At 38.2% G+C, this 17500-nt stretch overlaps 1 protein-coding gene across 2 annotated transcripts in view; it reads left to right on the plus strand.

The window, feature by feature from the left end:
* LOC138022368 (synaptic vesicle membrane protein VAT-1 homolog) overlaps window positions 1-17500 on the plus strand; it is a 29607-nt gene that overhangs the window by 8710 nt on the left and 3397 nt on the right. For both annotated transcript variants that reach the window (XM_068869481.1, XM_068869482.1), the window contains exons 3-10: window positions 2157-2372; window positions 3249-3320; window positions 3882-3958; window positions 4315-4418; window positions 10664-10716; window positions 12833-13018; window positions 13827-13961; window positions 15531-15762. In XM_068869481.1, coding sequence (XP_068725582.1) covers window positions 2157-2372; window positions 3249-3320; window positions 3882-3958; window positions 4315-4418; window positions 10664-10716; window positions 12833-13018; window positions 13827-13961; window positions 15531-15737 — 1050 coding nt within the window. In that variant the 3' untranslated portion in view covers window positions 15738-15762. The remainder of the gene's footprint in view (window positions 1-2156; window positions 2373-3248; window positions 3321-3881; window positions 3959-4314; window positions 4419-10663; window positions 10717-12832; window positions 13019-13826; window positions 13962-15530; window positions 15763-17500) is intronic.

Consider the following 17500-nt stretch of genomic DNA (forward strand, 5'->3'; position numbering starts at 1 on the left):
TTTTCAAATTTGGGGGTCCTCTGGACCCCTTTTTGAAAAATTTGGGGGTCCATTGCAAAATTTTGGGGGTCCAGCTAATTAATATTCAAGAATTAATATTCAATCTATTACCTCTTAATATTGCTGCTGCAGTACCCTTTCAGATTCCTAAATTGCACAAAAATAAAGTCTTATCCCTCCCCACGAATATGAACTTAAATTATCAATTTCTTGGAAACTGTTATGCCCGTTGATTCATCGATCAAAATGTATGGTCTTGAGGAATCCGTATGCTGTACAAACTGTTGGCTCCAGTTGATAAATGATAGATCTCCACAGCAAAAAAAAAAAAAAACAGAACTGAATCTCAATTTTCCGTAAAAGAGCATCATTTATTTTAACAACACTTGAGGTGAAATTTAGGAACAAAAGTGTAAACAAATAATTATAAGTGATCAATGCACATTTCATCGTCAGCCCATGCGGCAGTTGGACCCTTTGTTCCACATTCTATGCGTCCAAAAGGAAAACGAGTGCGTTCCAGGACGCAATGATGCACTCTGGATACGTCTCTGCTAGGAGTATTTCTACTCCCCCCTGGATGGGATGCTAGTCCATCGCAGGGTTACCCCCAGCATTTCACTAGTACCCATTTATATACCTGGGTGGAGAGAGGCACAGTGAGGCACAGTGTCTTGCCCAAGAACACAACACAATGTCTCCGGTCAGGTCCCGAACCTGGACCATTTGTTCCGAAGTCCAGCACACTAACCATAAGGCCACCACGCCTCCCTACATGTTTTGTAAAGACTCTGGAAATTATTTGATTTTGGACAAAACGCACATGAAATTATTTCCTTATTTCACGATTATACCATTAGATTATCATGGGTGACAAATTATGTTCATAAGATGCCATTTTGGCACTATAGAAAAAGTTGGCAACATTGTTATTTCACATGTGAAATTATAGATTAACACTGAAATTTCACGCAAAATTAATTAGTAATTTGTCACCCATGTTATTAAGTGCAGAAGTATACATAAGAGAGACTCTTGAATCACTAATTTCAGCTTGACAGTGGTCAAGGCCAACTAATTTAACAGCTTGATTCAGTGCTTTCCATTTATCTATTTTGCAAGCAAGTCAGTCAGTGAAATTCAAGCTCAGTTAACGAGTGGACTAACCAATGTCCAAAGCTTGCTCCATGCTAACAAGAATCTAACTTGGAAGGACCACATACAGTGTATTTGTAACAAGATCTCGTCTCGATTAGGTGTTCTGCATCGAGCACGTAAGGTTCTCCCCAAGCCAACTTGCCTAATGCTCTACAATGCTATAATAGTCTTGTCATTGTTCAATTACTGTTTGTCTCTCTGGGACAGTTGTGGGGCTGGGAGCAAAGCTTACCCAGATAAGCGACTCCCATATTAAAAGGACAGGGGTGCTTGTCGTACCTTTAAGGAGTTACATGTAAAAGAGGTTCTGGTACCTGTGAGGGTGTTCAGCCTCAAAAGGTCCACAGCAGGAGCTTTAGCGGTACCTTTTAGGGTATCGAGCTGAAAATTCATGACAGGAGACATTCGATAATAAACTGCTTTTCTTAATTTTGTCTAATTAAAACCCATAATTTGGTACCTCTTAGTGGTGGACAAAATGTCATGCCACGCCCACAAGACAGCATCTTGGTACATGTACCTCTTAGGGGTTCTTTTCAAAAATTTCCGACTAGCAACCCTGTCCTTTTTATATGGGAGTTGCCCTCCCCCTCCCCCCGGGCTTACAACTCCCTTCCGAGAAACATTAGACAAGTAGAGACGTTTAGCGAATTTAAAATCAAACTAAAGCACCCTCTTAAACAGTAACACCTGCGGTACATGTTGCCTTTATAACTTAATTATTCGTTAGTTTTTAATGTTTTAATGTCTTTGTTTTTGTGTCATGTTAGGGCTCCATTTAAACTAGCTTTGGTAATTTGGATGCCCCTGGATAAATATTGAATTAAATAAAAATAAAAATCCCTGTCGGGCAGCAATGGTATCTGGATGGGAGACCTTCAAGATAATATGACATGCAATCTTTTCAATCTTTTCGAGTTTCAAATGTTGTGACATTATTATTACTTAAGAATTTTTTTTGTCAAACAATTACAGCTCTTGTCTTGTGATGTCATTAGGTTGGTGCCCGTGTAGGATGCTTGATGTTGAGTGGAGCCTGGTCTGAATATGTCTCTGTGCCAGCAGATCTTTGTTTTCTCTTGCCAGAGAGCATGAGCTTCGAGGATGCTGCTGCACTTCCAGTCAATTATCTCACTGCTTATTTTATGCTTTTCCATTGTGCCAATTTGGGTCGTAGGAAAAGTGTCCTTATTCACATGGCAGCTGGTGGAGTGGTAAGATGATAAACCATCAAAAGCTAAGTAAACTTCAATGGCAGTTGGGTTATGTGATATAAAACAGTACAGGATTAACTGCATACTTTTACTGGCCAAAACGTTTTTGGTGGTCAGGAAAGTTTGGAAAATTGCCCAGTTTAACTTGGGTCGTTGATCATTTAATTTCCTGTTAATAGCTGCAAGATTAAATAAGTACTGCCTCATCGTCATCATTTTCAAGTGAAGAGAGTAATTTCATATTATATTATACCTTGCAAGGTGATAAAACAAAAGGTGTAACTTAATATATAACATGCAAGGTTATATAATGTAAGGTGTAAAAGTGTACGTGTAAATGGCGACAAACTTAAATAAATAGTTTTGCACATATGGAGTCTGATTCTGTGTTTAAAGGGGCTAGGTCACGCTATTTTAGGTAATTTTGTTTAATTTTTTTAATTATGAGCTCTAAATGTCAAATTGGGAGAGAAAGAGTCTTTCATTTTCAAAATCACGGCCACATAACAACTGAGAATGATTTTCCAGCTTTGTAAATGACATTTTAATATAGAGGGATGTAATTTTGAAAAACGGTGGGCCGACGTTTTTCAAATTTACCCAAATTCAATCCATTTCAATCCTCTCCAGTTTTGTCCATCCATGTCCCTTCTTGGCTTCCCTGTGTTTTGTTAGAGATCTTCTATAGTTTCGAACAGTTATTTTGATATTTTAGTTAATTCTATGACCATTCGTCAGTGCTGAAATTGCCTAAAATTGCGTGACCTAGCCCCTTTAAGCATGGCCTCTTCTTCTTTATGGCTAACATTTCATAAATCAGACAGTCCAGTTTTCCGTTGCAACGTAATTAAGACAATTACAATTTGTTTTCATTAGGGTATTGCAGCTACTCAGCTTTGTAAGACAGTGGATGGAATTACAGTGTTTGGTACTGCTTCAACTTCAAAGGTATTGGCTAATTTTGATAGCAAATTAGTTGTCCGCAATAAAAATTGTTTTTCTCTTAAGGAAGAGACTGTTGCATGTAGCTTTTGCAAACAATATGTGGAGCACATTATTTGTTTGTTTTAGTACACTACACTAATTTACCAAGGGAATAAACCACATACTTTTCCAAGCAAGTGAAGTCTGAATGAAACTTAACCTATTGACTCTCACCCTTTAAATGGCCTTAGCCAGTTTCTGATTGGCCTATGCAGCGTACCGTAACAAGACCGAGTGAGAGCAGTTCCACAAAGTGGTGTTATCACCACTGCGATTGCTGCAACTGTTGCAGAAGTAGAACATAATTTGAATCTGAAATGGTTTTTATTTTGTATCTGGTTGTAAATTAAAATTATAACAGCTAGGTGCGATATGATCTTCTGAAACGATATTCATTAATTTAAGCACCAAACGGGGTCACACTGTCAGCTTTTGCTGGACCCTGTTATTTTTATGTCCCTTGTGCCTGGATTTTCTCGATAGTTTTACCATGAAAGCATATGAATGACTTTATTTACCTTTTAGCATGATACCATCACTGCTAATGGAATAACTCATCCCATTGACTACAGAACGGAGGACTATGTTCAGGCAGTGAAGAAGTATGCTTGCATCTTGCATTCTCTTGAGTCTCTTTGCATTTCTGTAGTTTGGTTACATCAAGTACAAGCAGCCTCTATGTGAGACAATTTCCAGTCAAAAGTGTATTACTGTAGTATCGAAAGTAACAGTACAGTAAATGTGAACACTTTTAATTAATTTGCATTACTTTGTAGGCACATGACTCACTATCCAATCAAATGCATTTAGAAAAGCCGTGTTAGTCGTGCCGTCTGTGAAGGAATATTTAGAATCCTTCTTGGGAGAAAGAGAACTTTTTTCGCAGTACAATAACATTATTATGCAAAATTGTTTATCAAACCAGTTATCACATTTGTATTATTTTTTATGGTTTTAGGGTTTGCCCAGAAGGAGTAGATATTGTTCTTGATCCCCTTGGAGGCTCAGATACAAAGAAAGGGTACAATCTGCTAAAATCCATGGGCATAATTGTCGTTTTCGGTATGTGAATATGCTTCATGACTACATGCAGTTATTTGTTTAATCTTTGATTTTTTGTAGGGGTTCGCCTTATTATCCTTGGGATTTTCTCCTAGAGAATCAGAGAAAGCTGCTTTTTATTCACAATTTCAGATATGCCAATCTCCAGAGTTCAAATTTGGGGGTCCATTGCAAAATTTTGGGGGTCCAACTAATTAATATTCAATAATTAATATTCGATCTATTGCCTGTGAATTGATGCTGCAGTACCCTTTCAGATTTCTAAATTGCACAAAAATAAATTTTTATGCCTCCCCTCTAATATGTAATTAAAATAAAATGATCAATTTCTTTGAAACTGTTCTGCCTGTTGATTCATCAATCAAAATGTATGGGCTGTCAAAGCTCCATCGATCACATCTGAAAACATCTCGAGGAATCTGTACGCTTTAGGAACTGTTGGCTCCAGTTGACAAATGGTTCATTTATTTCACACTATTTACATAACATTAACATAGAAAGAAAAGTACAGTCACAACACATGGTTACAAGATAAAATAATTACAGTACGGGTTATAAAAATTAATGTGTATGGTGGTCAAAGTAGCGAAGGCTTTCTAGTTGACCACACTTATCTCTTACTTGCATCGGATCATTTCAACTTTCTGACTTAAATAATATGCAAAGTAAAATAACTTGAGATGTTACTTGGGCCTTTTTGGTTATTATAATAAGTAAAACTTAGCTGCTCTTAAGTCTTATTTAACAGCCAAGTGTTAAGACTACCTTAGATGAGTAGCACAATCATGATGTACATTTGTGTAACATAGTGAAATTTTACAAAATTTTTCATGCTGCCATAAAATTGGATGAAAAGGAACCTGACAAAATCAAAAAGCCTCTTAAGCTGATATCTTAATGTAAAATGAAATTTTTTGTACTGATGGATCAAAAATAAGCAATTTTAAATTTACCCATGACCCCTTGCAGGCATGGTAATTTCCTCATTTTGCCTAGATTACCCTAAAAAATTTTGTTAAATAACCCGAAATATTCTCATTTTTAACTTTGACATTACAGAAATGTTAATTTCAGGGTTGATTATATGCTTCGCTTGATTCGCAATTGAGAAATTCTGGCGAAATGCATGGATTGCAAAAAACAGGGCAAAATGTGCTGAAGTCCAGAAAAAACTGGTTTAACTGGATAAAAACAAGTCAAGGCCTGGTAGCAAAGCTTGCTCTGAGGGAACGTTTCGAAACGTAATGGCGGATCTGCAAGGAGAAACTTTTGGTTCTTTCACGCTCTAAATTCGCTTTGTCAACCTCTGAATGTCAAGAAGTGTTTCAGACTCACAAAGAGGTCTCGTTCTTTCACAATTTGAATTGTTTCTTTCTGAGCTTTGGCATGTAATTTGTACATGAGATGAGCATTCTGTTTTTCTTTGGGTTTTGTATTGTGAGCTCGGACAAGCAAGATACAGAGGATATTTTGCGAAGCTGTGCTTTGGCTCTAAGGCAAATTGTAATGGCGGACAAAGTGTTTCAGACTGAGAAAAAATGCTCTGGCTTCTCGTGTGCTGAGAAGTTTTCGGTAAAACTTTCTCCAAAGCAACTACCACAAATGAGCATTCTCGAACCATATTTTATTCTGCCTAACCACAAAACATCCGTGGGTTACAGACGCAAATTGCAAAACAGCACTGAAGATTTTAGGAGCGTGACGCTCAAGACTGTTGTGCTTTTCGGCCTCTTTTCTCCGTCATTGGTGAGAAATTAACCACATTTTTTTTATTTACTGGTTGCAACATTGTTTATGTGAAATATGTTGTCGATTTCGTTGTGAGGAATAAAGTACAAGCCGTCTGAAGAACCTTGTTTTGCTCGTCTTACTAGTTTGCGTGTTACGCGTGACGCGCCATTTTTTGTCCCCAAAGTGGACAACCGAATCCGTTTATTCTAAACTTAAGCGACCGATTTCGCTAATCTACACAGTAAATGTTACTTAATATGTAAGAAGCATACCTGCGAAATGTGAGTAGCTAGCACTTTTTACCAGCGGAGATATGGCCTGAAGTGTTCGTTCAAGATACTGGTTTCCCAAATGTACATGATGATTGTGCTACTCATCTTAACCCTTTGAGTGCCAAACAGTTGCTGCCTTGGAAACCGGCAGACATGTTGGATTTTTGAGGAAAATTAGCTTTATTTTCTAAAACTGTTAGATAAAGCGGATAAGTTCTTGAAATGAACGTCACTTGTATTGTCAGCTTCTCAGTTACTCTCATCACTTACCTCGCTACTATTATCATCATTTTCATTCCATGACTTTTTTCTGAACTATCAGCACCATATTCAGACAAACTTCCATCGCTTTCTCCTTCGAATTCGATCAACTTTGGCAGAAATCTCATTCAAAGCCTCATTGAGCAAATGTGCATGAAGAAAAACATGAAAAACACTGTTGTGTAATATAGTCATGAAATGTATGCACATGCACACAAAGCCATGTTTATGCATGAATTATGCTTAAAGCAAAAAATGAAAAACGCCGCTGTGTAACATATCACGAAATGTATGTTTATGGTTTAAGCTTTGGTCAGCGGACTTGACTGTGCTTGCCATTCCCTTCTCAGCAACCAAAGAAATCGTACCCAAACAACTGGGCCGTAGATGAAACATATGACTTGAGGACGTATGTAAGTCCTTGGTTGCTGAGTTACATGTGCAAGGACGTATATATATGTCCTTGGCTTTCAAAGGGTTAAAGTACAATTTCATTGCAACAGAAAGGAAAACAGTAGAAAACTATTTTTATCTTTATCATTGTGATTGATCAGCAAAAAATGTAGATTTCATCAGCTTGTTTGTGGTGAAACTTCACGGCGCTGTGCTCAAAAATTTTGCCCAGTAATAGAAAAGATGAGCTCTCGTGAATTATACGAAACATCAAAAAATCGCAACTTAGTTTTCATGTATGTGGACATCTTTTATTCACCAAGTGTAAGGGTACGTTCAGCAACACTACTTTAATTTTGCTGATTGGTAAACATGTAGATTATATCAGCTAGTCTGTGTTTGTTGATTTCATTGATAACTTCTTTCTTCTCTTGTAATTTATTCACACAATTTTTCGCTCCACTTTTCTTTTAAAAAAATATATGTGTATGGGAAATAGGGAAGAGGAAGCTGCCTGTGTGTTAGGTGAGAGGGAAAACAAAGCTGAAAAGCCTTTTGAAATCCTCGTGTCATTTAATAGCCAAACCGGAATATAACTGGGTGAAACACGAAAATAAACAGGTCTGTTGGAAGCGTGCTAGAATTTCAACAAATGAGCCCCAAAATTGGCAAGAATTTGTGACACTGATGAATAATAAAGCAGTTTCTATTTCCAAAATGATGGAATTACCTGGTGATAAATAATCTCGTCTAGGAGAGTGAATAAACTTTGCAAAAACAATAGTATACGTCAAGAGTTGGACGACTGTGATCTTTGTGTTGAATTCGCCCATTTCTTGTCGACTTTTATAAGACTTGAAAGAAAGAAAAACTAAGTAACAAAACAACAATCCGATGTCTTGCCGTCATTTTGCCACGGATGGATCCAGTTGTTAGTAACACACAAGGTAACTTGATCACAGGGGGCCTCTGAATTGATGTCACTTTCGCTTTTTGCAATTGCTTGTACAGCCAAAAGAACAACAGAAAATTGAACATAGCAAAAATCTCCCAAAATCTTTTTCGCTGATGGTAACTTTTTATGAAAATATTGAAGGAACGCAGCCAGGATGAGTCATGATAAAAAAGTTGAATGTGCGTTTTCTGGATAAAAATATTAAAAATTGCAAGCTTTTGACCACTAGAACTGTGGTCTTCAATGGGCAAACAGATGAATGAAGTTTAAATTCGGAGAATATATAGTGAGATAAAAATGACAACAATGGAGTGAAATTAGGGATAAAAAAGGTGATTAAGAATTTGTGTTAAAAATTATGCGATATTGTCCTGGAAGTGGGCAAGAGTTGTTGTTCTTGTAAAGCGTGAAAGAGGTGTGCCAAGATTCTAGAAATTTCATGGTGTGGAAATTTCCTTTGTCAACGATCTATGCATTTTTGAAGACAATTCTGGAGCCTTTGGCCGCTGTCTTCACATTCCTAATATGTTCTTTTTTCCTCGTGGCAAAGGATCTACCTGTTTCGCCAATGTAATTCCAAGAGCAACTGCCGCAGAGGATTTTGCAGACAATGTCGGGTTGTGAAGTTAATGGGGGTCGTGACGTAAGAATTGGAAATTCTTGTTGGAGCATTAATTTTTTAATGGCCTGTTGACAACATTAATATCATGTTTTTTTTAACAAACATGTTAGGGGTTGGGTGACACCTTTGATGTACGGAAGGAACGCAAAGGAGTTGTATGGCTTGAGTGGTTCCATTAATTTGAAAAACATACCAAGTATACATACATACATACCAACATACATACCATACCATAACATACATACCATTACATACATACCATACCAAGTATACATACCAAACATACCATTCCTTCTTCAGGGAAGGAATCATTGAAGATCGGGTTCGTCTTGTTTTGATATTGTGAATAAAGTTAGAAGGATAGCCGTTGGACTATAAGGCTGAATACACTTTGTCATGTTCCCAATTTCTTCCTTCTGTGGTGTTAGGGAGGTTCAAAGCTGTGTAAAAGGGCTGCCGTGGTGCTTTCCTTGTGTTTAATGTCATGGTGGGAGTGTGTTGTTTTCCAGTAAACATGAACATAGGTGGTGCCATTATGGCGAGATACTAAAGGGTCAAGAAATGGAATTTGGCCATTGTTCTCGTGTTCAATAGTGAAGGAAATGTGAAGATCCAAACTGTTGAGTATGTTGTGGAAGGCTGGGATTTCATCTTTCTTAATAATGCAAAAGCTATCAACAACATAGCGTTTCCACACTTTTGGGCAACAGCTGAGGCAAAAATTGCTGATTCTTCGATCTCTTCCATGCATAGATTCACAACAACAGGGCAAACAGGGCTATCCATGGTGCAGCCATGAATTTGTTTGTAGATTTTGCCATTAAGCATGAATTGAAAACCGAATATCCATTGCGATTTTGGAGAGGAGATAAGATATTAGTTCTGTTTGTTGCCTCCATTGGAGGCAGAGAAGAGAGACCCTGGGAACAAGGTTGTGGAAATGCTATGTTGACAATAGCTTTTGCATTATTAAGAAAGATCCCAGCCTTCCACAACGTACTCAACAGTTTGGATCCTCACATTTCCTTCACTACTGAACTATTGAACAGGAGAACAATGACCAAATTCCATTTCTTCACTCTATTGTTATCATTTTTATCTCACTACATATTCTCCGAATTTTTACTTCATTCGTTGTTTTGCCTGTTGAAGACCAGTTCTAGTGGTCGAAAGCTTGCAATTTTTAATATTTTTAGCCAGAGAACGCCCATTCAAGCTTTTTATCCCAGCCAATTACAACTAGGCTCAACTGACAGTCGACCAATAACATCACTAATAAGTTGACCAATGACATCTATGACTGGAGTTCTTATAGCATCTACTGACGTTACACAAATCACTTGACTCTGAAGATGACTTCAGCTCAGGTCGTCAAAACGTCAGTCAGTGTCATCTCAATCAGTTCTTCTCAGGACTACACTAACCCAGATGATCATACTTTACTTTTTATATTCACGGCACAAAATTTGTGTCTTCATTTTTTGCTGATGGCAATTTTTTTTATTCTCCATCAACGTGACCCAACACTTCCTAAAAACTTCCTTGTGCTCTTCCTTAAAACTGTGTATCAATAGTTGTTTTGCATAAAGTAGGCTAACAAAATCTGTACCATACTTTGTCTTAGTTCGTATTTTTGAGCGTTAAAATAGAATTTTCGGTCCTGTTTCTGGCAGCAAGTTGTATAGTTGTGGTCTCCAATCCAGATTCTAACCCTGCCCAACAGGGCTTAACTTCAGTGAACTTTTGTTGTGGAAACTTTCAGACATTCAATGCTTAAACTTGGTGTGAAAAAGAAGTTAAACTTCATGTCAGCCTCAAAGCCAGTGTTTCTCTATTCCCATTTATTTTCTTCAGACTTTCTCGGTTAAGTAATTTACATATTTTGATACGTCCTGGAAAACAAAACGCAGCTTAGTTGACAGCTACGGAATAAAGCATTGTGTCAAGTTACTGCACTACCACACATACCTATTTATTTATCATTCCTTTCAATTTGTTTTTTACTAACCAGGATATGCAAGCTCAGTTAGTGAATCAAAAAGCATCTTTTCTTCAACCAAAAATGTAAGTATCCTAAATTTTGGTTTAATAAAATTAATTAAGATAACCTTACTATTATTTGAGATGCTTGCAAACATGAACCTTGTATGCTTATAGTTGCTGATACACGATCTTTGCACATTGACATTAAAATTCTTTCTTTGGTAGAGAAGGGGTTTCATTAAGGTTTGAAGCAGGGGCACATGGGTTTAACCCCCGGGCAAGGAAGGCCCTATTCCCTCCTAGGGGAATCTAAGGGCGTTTTCCATTTGACGGAACTGACCGGCCAGACAGGGCATTTGGAAAGACTAACTCTATAACGCCTCCAAATTAACGGTCTTCAACGACGATATATACTCCTCCAAAAGAATGCGAGGGATTATCATGCCATTGTTTCTTCAAATTGTAACATTTTCTTTGCAAAATGACAGGTCTGACCGACCAGTTCTAACAAAAGGAAAGCGCCCTGAGTGCATGCTCCCCCAGAAAATTCTGAAATTTTTAAGTTGCAGAGATGTTTCCTGCATTCTGAAGCCCAAAGCAATGTTCTTCAACTGCAGCAAAGTCATACCTTTTTTAGACAATTTAATGATTTGATAACAATTCCCACAAGAAAATTATTTCATTAACGTGATACAAAAAAGTTGCACTCACATCTTGGCCTTTTCTCAGCTGGAGGCAATTCGGCTCGCGTAAAAAAATTGCGATCTTTTCTGGGCAGCCATAGCAAAACACTCAACATTGGGGCATTTCAGGTCGTCTTTTATGAAGAGTAATTCTTTTAGTAATACATTATAGAATGATTCGTTCTAAGTTGAATGTGGCTTATGAAATTGAACGCAGCGTATGAAACTGTGACATTTTGATAACATAAGACAGCTCAACAAAAGGACAAAACTGTATTTTTAAATTAATCTTGGTATTTAACTAAAAACAATAGTCTGTTGAGATGGTGAAAGCAGCCAGGCAAAGTTATGTCCACAGCCGGGCAATTTGCCCGGTGTCAGGCCCTTAATGAAACCCATGACAGAGTTCTTTAACTTCTTTTTTGCCAGGTATGTAGTAACAGGTGATACAAAAGGCCATCACTTTGTCTTCAATAATAATAATAATAATAATAATTATTATTATTATTATTATTATTATTATTATTATTATTATTATTATTATTAATTTAACCCTTTACCCCTTGATTCCTTTGGGGGTCACATGCAATTCCAACCAAAAGATGGGATGAAAACAGTGGTAACCTTGTGACTGTCTATGGGAGTAATTAAATAGGGGTTATAACTAGAACTGTGTTTGCAATACAGTCTTCAATAAATATTCTCCTGGAAGTTGTTGCTGTGTTGTTTGTTTCATCCCTTTAAGTTTTCATTATAACCCATGCAAAAATTACTTCATTGCAGCCTTGCGGTGTCTGCAAACAAGGATAACCACTGGAAAAGCTCATGTGAAGGCAAAACACAGAAATGATTTCTCAGGAGAATTGAGGCTGCATTTGCTAAGTTTAAAGCAATCGTGTGAATTGTTTTTGAAAAAGAAACACTACCTACCTCAATCTCAATCCCAGAGCTCTTCTCTTTTGCCCATGACTGAGGGAGAGAAGAGCTCTGCGGAACCCTGAAATGAAGAGTCTTCTCGTTGATTTTTGTGAAGAACAATGAGAAGCGTCTATGATCGGTGCATTCATGTTAGCACAAGAAGTGAGCAGGCGCCGTAAGGTTCAAAAGCCAATTTTTGGCTACAAGAACCCTACGGGCTCCCCACAGTGCATGCTCTCTTACATGAGTTTCCCAGAGCCTCGGGTTTGCACAGACATAACATCCGAGGCTCTGGTGAGGAGAATGACACTACCTACTGTATGCTACTTTATGACAGGTTTTGCTGATAGTGTCACTTTCATGCTCTTTTTGTGCTGTGTTTATTTTTTATTAAAACCTGTTACCTTGCGCTTTGTTGCTGTTTTGACTGGCTCTTATCACGATCTTGTGATCTGTCACTGTTCCACTACATGAGTTCCCCAGAGCCTCTGGTTTGCACAGACAGTATGATCCGAGACTCAGGTGACGAGAATGACACTACCTACTGTTTGCTACTTTATGACAGGTTTTATTAATAATAGTGTTTTTGCTGATAGTGGTTTCAAGGTGTATCATTTAACCCAATGCAACTGCTGAAAGACAGCAAGACTGTATGTGGCTTTGATCTGAAACATCTAAGAAACTTCCCAGACTTACGTAAGGAAGCTCTGTCATATTTGCTGGAGTTGTACAGTGAAGACAAGCTCAAACCTCACATAGATCAAGTATATGCATTTGAAGAGGTTAGTTTTGCTCTCAAGTCCATGTTACATGTACCTTGAAGCAGTGTTTGAGATAATACAATGTAGATTGATCTCAGGTTCAAGAAACAGGATGGGTTGTGGACAATGTACAGAGACCAAGAGGCAGCATTTATCAAGAACGCAATATTAATAAGTTTAAAAACCCTATGAGTGTTTCATGCAAACAGCGTGTTTGTCTAAGTTAATTATCCTTCCTAACACCACATACTAGTTCTTGTTTTACTTTTTTCTATGCAAACATCAAAATAGTTTAGTGATCTGTAGGTGGGATTTGTTAAAGTTATAGCACTTGTTGTGAAATGTGAACACTGGGTTATAATGTGTGCTGTATTTTATTTTATTTTGAACTCTTGCCTTTAATGCGTGGTGTTCAAAACATCTGTGCGCCATTTTTAATTTATGCATGACTAACATCCAAGTCAAACCAGTTTGGTTAGTTACTGATATTGCATAATCGATGGCACTTTCATGCTCTTTTTGTGCTGTTTATTTTTCATTATACATGTTTACTAGCTCTTATCACGATCCTGTGATCTGTCACTGAATCTTTTCAACAGGATAAATTTTAATTTTGAAGCTTGTTATTGTTATTATTGCTTTGCTTGTTACTTGTAGGCATTTTGTCATTTTAATTTTTTGTCTTCTTCAACTGATGAGAAAATCTTTTTTTGTAATGTTTTACACGTCCCTATATGAACAAAAATAATAGCAAAGTACGAGGCATTGGGAAAGTGCAGACCAACTTGGTCTACATTTTACTAATCCATAACTTTACCTTATTCAACAGGTGGGCAAGGCAATGAAAAAGATGCATGAACGAAAGAATGTTGGCAAAATTATCTTGTCCCCTTTGAAGGAGCCTGAACCTGAACCTGAACCAATTCCAAAAGCAAAAGGAGCAGCAGAGCCTGCTAAAGAAGCGGTATGCAACCATCTGTTATGTGATATGTCTGTGAACCTATTACACTGCATTAACAGTGGAGCTATGGGGAAGCCTTTTTTTTGCGGGGGGTAAAGAAGTGTGCAAATCAATGAAGTGTACAATGGGTTAAAATGCGAGATAGGACGCAGCTCTTTACAACCTTTAATTTCATTGGATCCCTTTAGGATGCAGCTCCATTGTTTCTTTTGTATCGTTCTTTGTGTTCATTGTTTTCTGAACCAGTCCCGAGAGCCATTGTAATAGCTGCGTACTTACACTAAAATGTCAACCTTTTAGTTTGTGGATCCCAAGAATTGGATTCTACAACAAGAATAAATTGAGTGTTATTATAGTAACCGACAATTTTCACTATATAGTTTTACTCTTGGACATTTTGTCAATATTAAGTGGCTAGGGAAAACGCATGGTCTCCCAAGTGTCCCTAAATTCACTTTCAGAAGTTTAGTTCAGTCAGTGATTGGTCTTGGCCACTGGCTCAACATGTAAGAACAGTCAACATGTAGTGTCATCAATGATAGTGACTGTTTCCTTACTTGCTTTTATTGTCACATAATGTTTGCCAATGTGGTGAGTCCAACAAAATTATTTACCGTCACTCCACTCTGTGCCCAGTGTTGCATAAAGTGAGAGCAACACCATTTGCCCATATTTATGCACTACTTTCCCACAGTCCATTAGTGTTGCACTATTTACCGAAGTAGAAAGACTACACGTACATGTATAACAGGGACACAATTACTGTTTTCATTTTGTTACTGGATACATCTTTTTAGTTGTTTGGTTCAGGTTTTAGCACAGTTGAGTTGTTCCCCGGTGAATCATCATAATCATCGTATTTCCCGCTGGGCACTTGTCTGGCCTTGGGGCGCTCCTGGTGGGGTTAGATTTACATCCACCAGTCGCATCAGATCTGTTTTTGTCATCATAGCTCTTCTCACTTGAGCCCTGTCCACACCTAGATGTTTTTCCATATTTTTCCATACTTTGCCTTGCGTCCTTGTACCAAACAATAATTGTTTCTGCATCGCCCTGTTCCCTACTCTACAGATGTGTCCCAGATATTTGATATGGTGGCGTTGGCAAAAGGTGAGGATGGGGAGTGTGTTAGTCATCTCCCTCAATTTATCGTCCGAGATCCTGTACCTCCAGTCTACCTCTATCAGTTGTTGTTTGCTTTCCCTTGTGTGTGGGTGTGCGTTGGTACCCACCATTTTCCTCAAAAAACCATTCCAAATCACCTCGATTGTATCGAGCTCCTTCTCTGTTAGTGGACATGCTTGGATGCTGTAAAGGAGCCGGGAACGCGCACACGTTGTCAGAAATCAAACTCGGGTCGACAGCTTGATACGTCGATCAGTGAGGACTATTATTATTTGAAACAAGATTAAAAATAAATGTTACATGAGTTGAAGAAGGTACAGCACAAGAAGTATGGTTAAAACTGCGTGTAAAAAAAACTCCATGAGCACTGCAGGCTTTCAATAGAACCTTAAATATTACCGAATCACTCGGTGTGGTTTACAAGATTGAGTGTAAAAATATTTACAGGGCGCCGAGACAAAAGCAGAGGAGAAACAGGCAACAGAAGGTGCAAAAGAACCTGAAGGCAAAGAGGACGTTAAGGAGGAGGCCAAAGAAGAACCTAAAGAAGAACCAAAGGAGGAAGCTAAAGAAGAAGACAAAACAGAACCACAAGGAGAAAAGACAGAAGAAGCTAAACCTGAGGAAGGCAAGACAGAAGAAGCTGCTTCCTAAATTTTAGCTGTTTACAATGCTGCAGGTAACAAAATTTGTGTATGTTGTCCTCCTTTAATGAGGATTTATAATTGTGAGGTACAAACCGGTAATCAGTTGTTTTTTTATCGTTACTCCTTTCCTTCAAATATGATCGTTTTTATAAGAAGACAACTTCTTTATCTTATCCCAACCATTTTCCCCTTAGTGTCTTACGTCCCTAAAATTTTTCCATCTATTTAATTCCTAATGTCATGTTGTCTTGTTTATGCACTAGTCAATGGAAAACCCCGCACCCTCATACCCGAGAAATGCTGGGCATTAGCGGGGGATTTCAGCGGCTTTAGCTTGCCTCATTTTGTACGGTATATGGGGTTTTCGACAACATTAGACGCAACTATCGGCAAGCAGGGACCTTTAGCGGGGATTTAGCGCCATCTTGAATATCCTTGCAATGAAAACTGAGCACATGTTGTTTGGACTTTTGTCACCGTGATTTTAACGGTTTTGACATCAAGCAAACTGGTCTTTACTATTTCTTTTTTCAGGGCTATGTTAAAAATCCTGTAATTACTATTACTGTTTTTGGAGAGATTATAAAGTTTGGAATGCCAATTCTGTAACTCAGTCTAGATTATGACGTTAAACTTGCAGCTTTGGCTGTATGAGAAATGGACAGAATTGTAGATTTTCATATCTGTGAAACTTGAATTTGAGGCAGAAATTCCTGAAATATATTAGCGCTCGCGGAGTACAATTGAAAAGCAAATAATTTATGTAACCTATCTGTGCGAGAAAAATTGGGTTTTAGTCACCGTACGACCGTACGTCCACCCCTCCGTGTATGCCAGTAGGGAGCTTAAGCAACAACGACGGCAACGAGAACGTTACAAATTTACATGTTCAGTTTTGCGCGCCCTGCACGTGCGTTTCTCATTTTTGTCCATTTCTTTGCCGTCGTCAGCAAAGCAACAACGTGAAATAACCAAGTTTGAGGTGTTACGGAGAACGTTAGCACTTGAAGATAAATTTTCATTTTTCTCCCCTAAATTAAGCGCCGCTCGTAACGGTTTCGTTCCTGAAGGACCGCCACACCTATGTCATATTAAAAAGCTTGGAATAGTCGCGAAGTGATCGCAATAACGTGAATTTGTTTTTACATGACGTTCTCGATGCCGTTCCCGACGTCGTTGCTAAAGCTCTCTAATAGGGAACTTAAGCAACGACGACGGCAACGGCACCGAGAGAGTCATCTCAAAATATAAATTCGCGTCATTGTAATCACTTTGTAAACATGTCAACCCTTCTTATATGACAAGGGTGTGGTAGTTCCTCAAAAATGACATTGGTCGGAACGGCGCTTAATTTAGGGGAGAAAATGAAACTTTAGCGTCAAGTGCTGACGTTCTCCTTAAAACCTAAAATTTGACTATTTCACGTTGTTGTTTTGCTGACGACGGCAAAGAAATGGACAAAAGTGAAAAACGCACGTGCAGGGCGTGCAAAGCTATTGTTTTTGCCTACTAAATATGCACATTTGTGACGTTCTCGTTGCCGTCGCCGTTGTCGTTGCTTAAGTTCCCTAATGTTTAACTCTGGGGCAACCCGCGTTTTTTTGGCGGGAACATCTTTGATATTGGACAACCATGTTATGGTTAACTGACACCTGTCAAAACAAGGTATCCGCTGACCAGTATGACGTGACCATATCCTAAGCTCAAGTTTGAGGCTGATCGAGGTCAGCCTTTTATTAAGTTACTTAACGATTAAAGTGTAATGTGAAG

This window comes from Montipora capricornis, chromosome 10 (genome assembly GCF_036669925.1).
Source record: "Montipora capricornis isolate CH-2021 chromosome 10, ASM3666992v2, whole genome shotgun sequence".
NCBI classification, from domain to species: Eukaryota; Metazoa; Cnidaria; class Anthozoa; order Scleractinia; family Acroporidae; genus Montipora; species Montipora capricornis.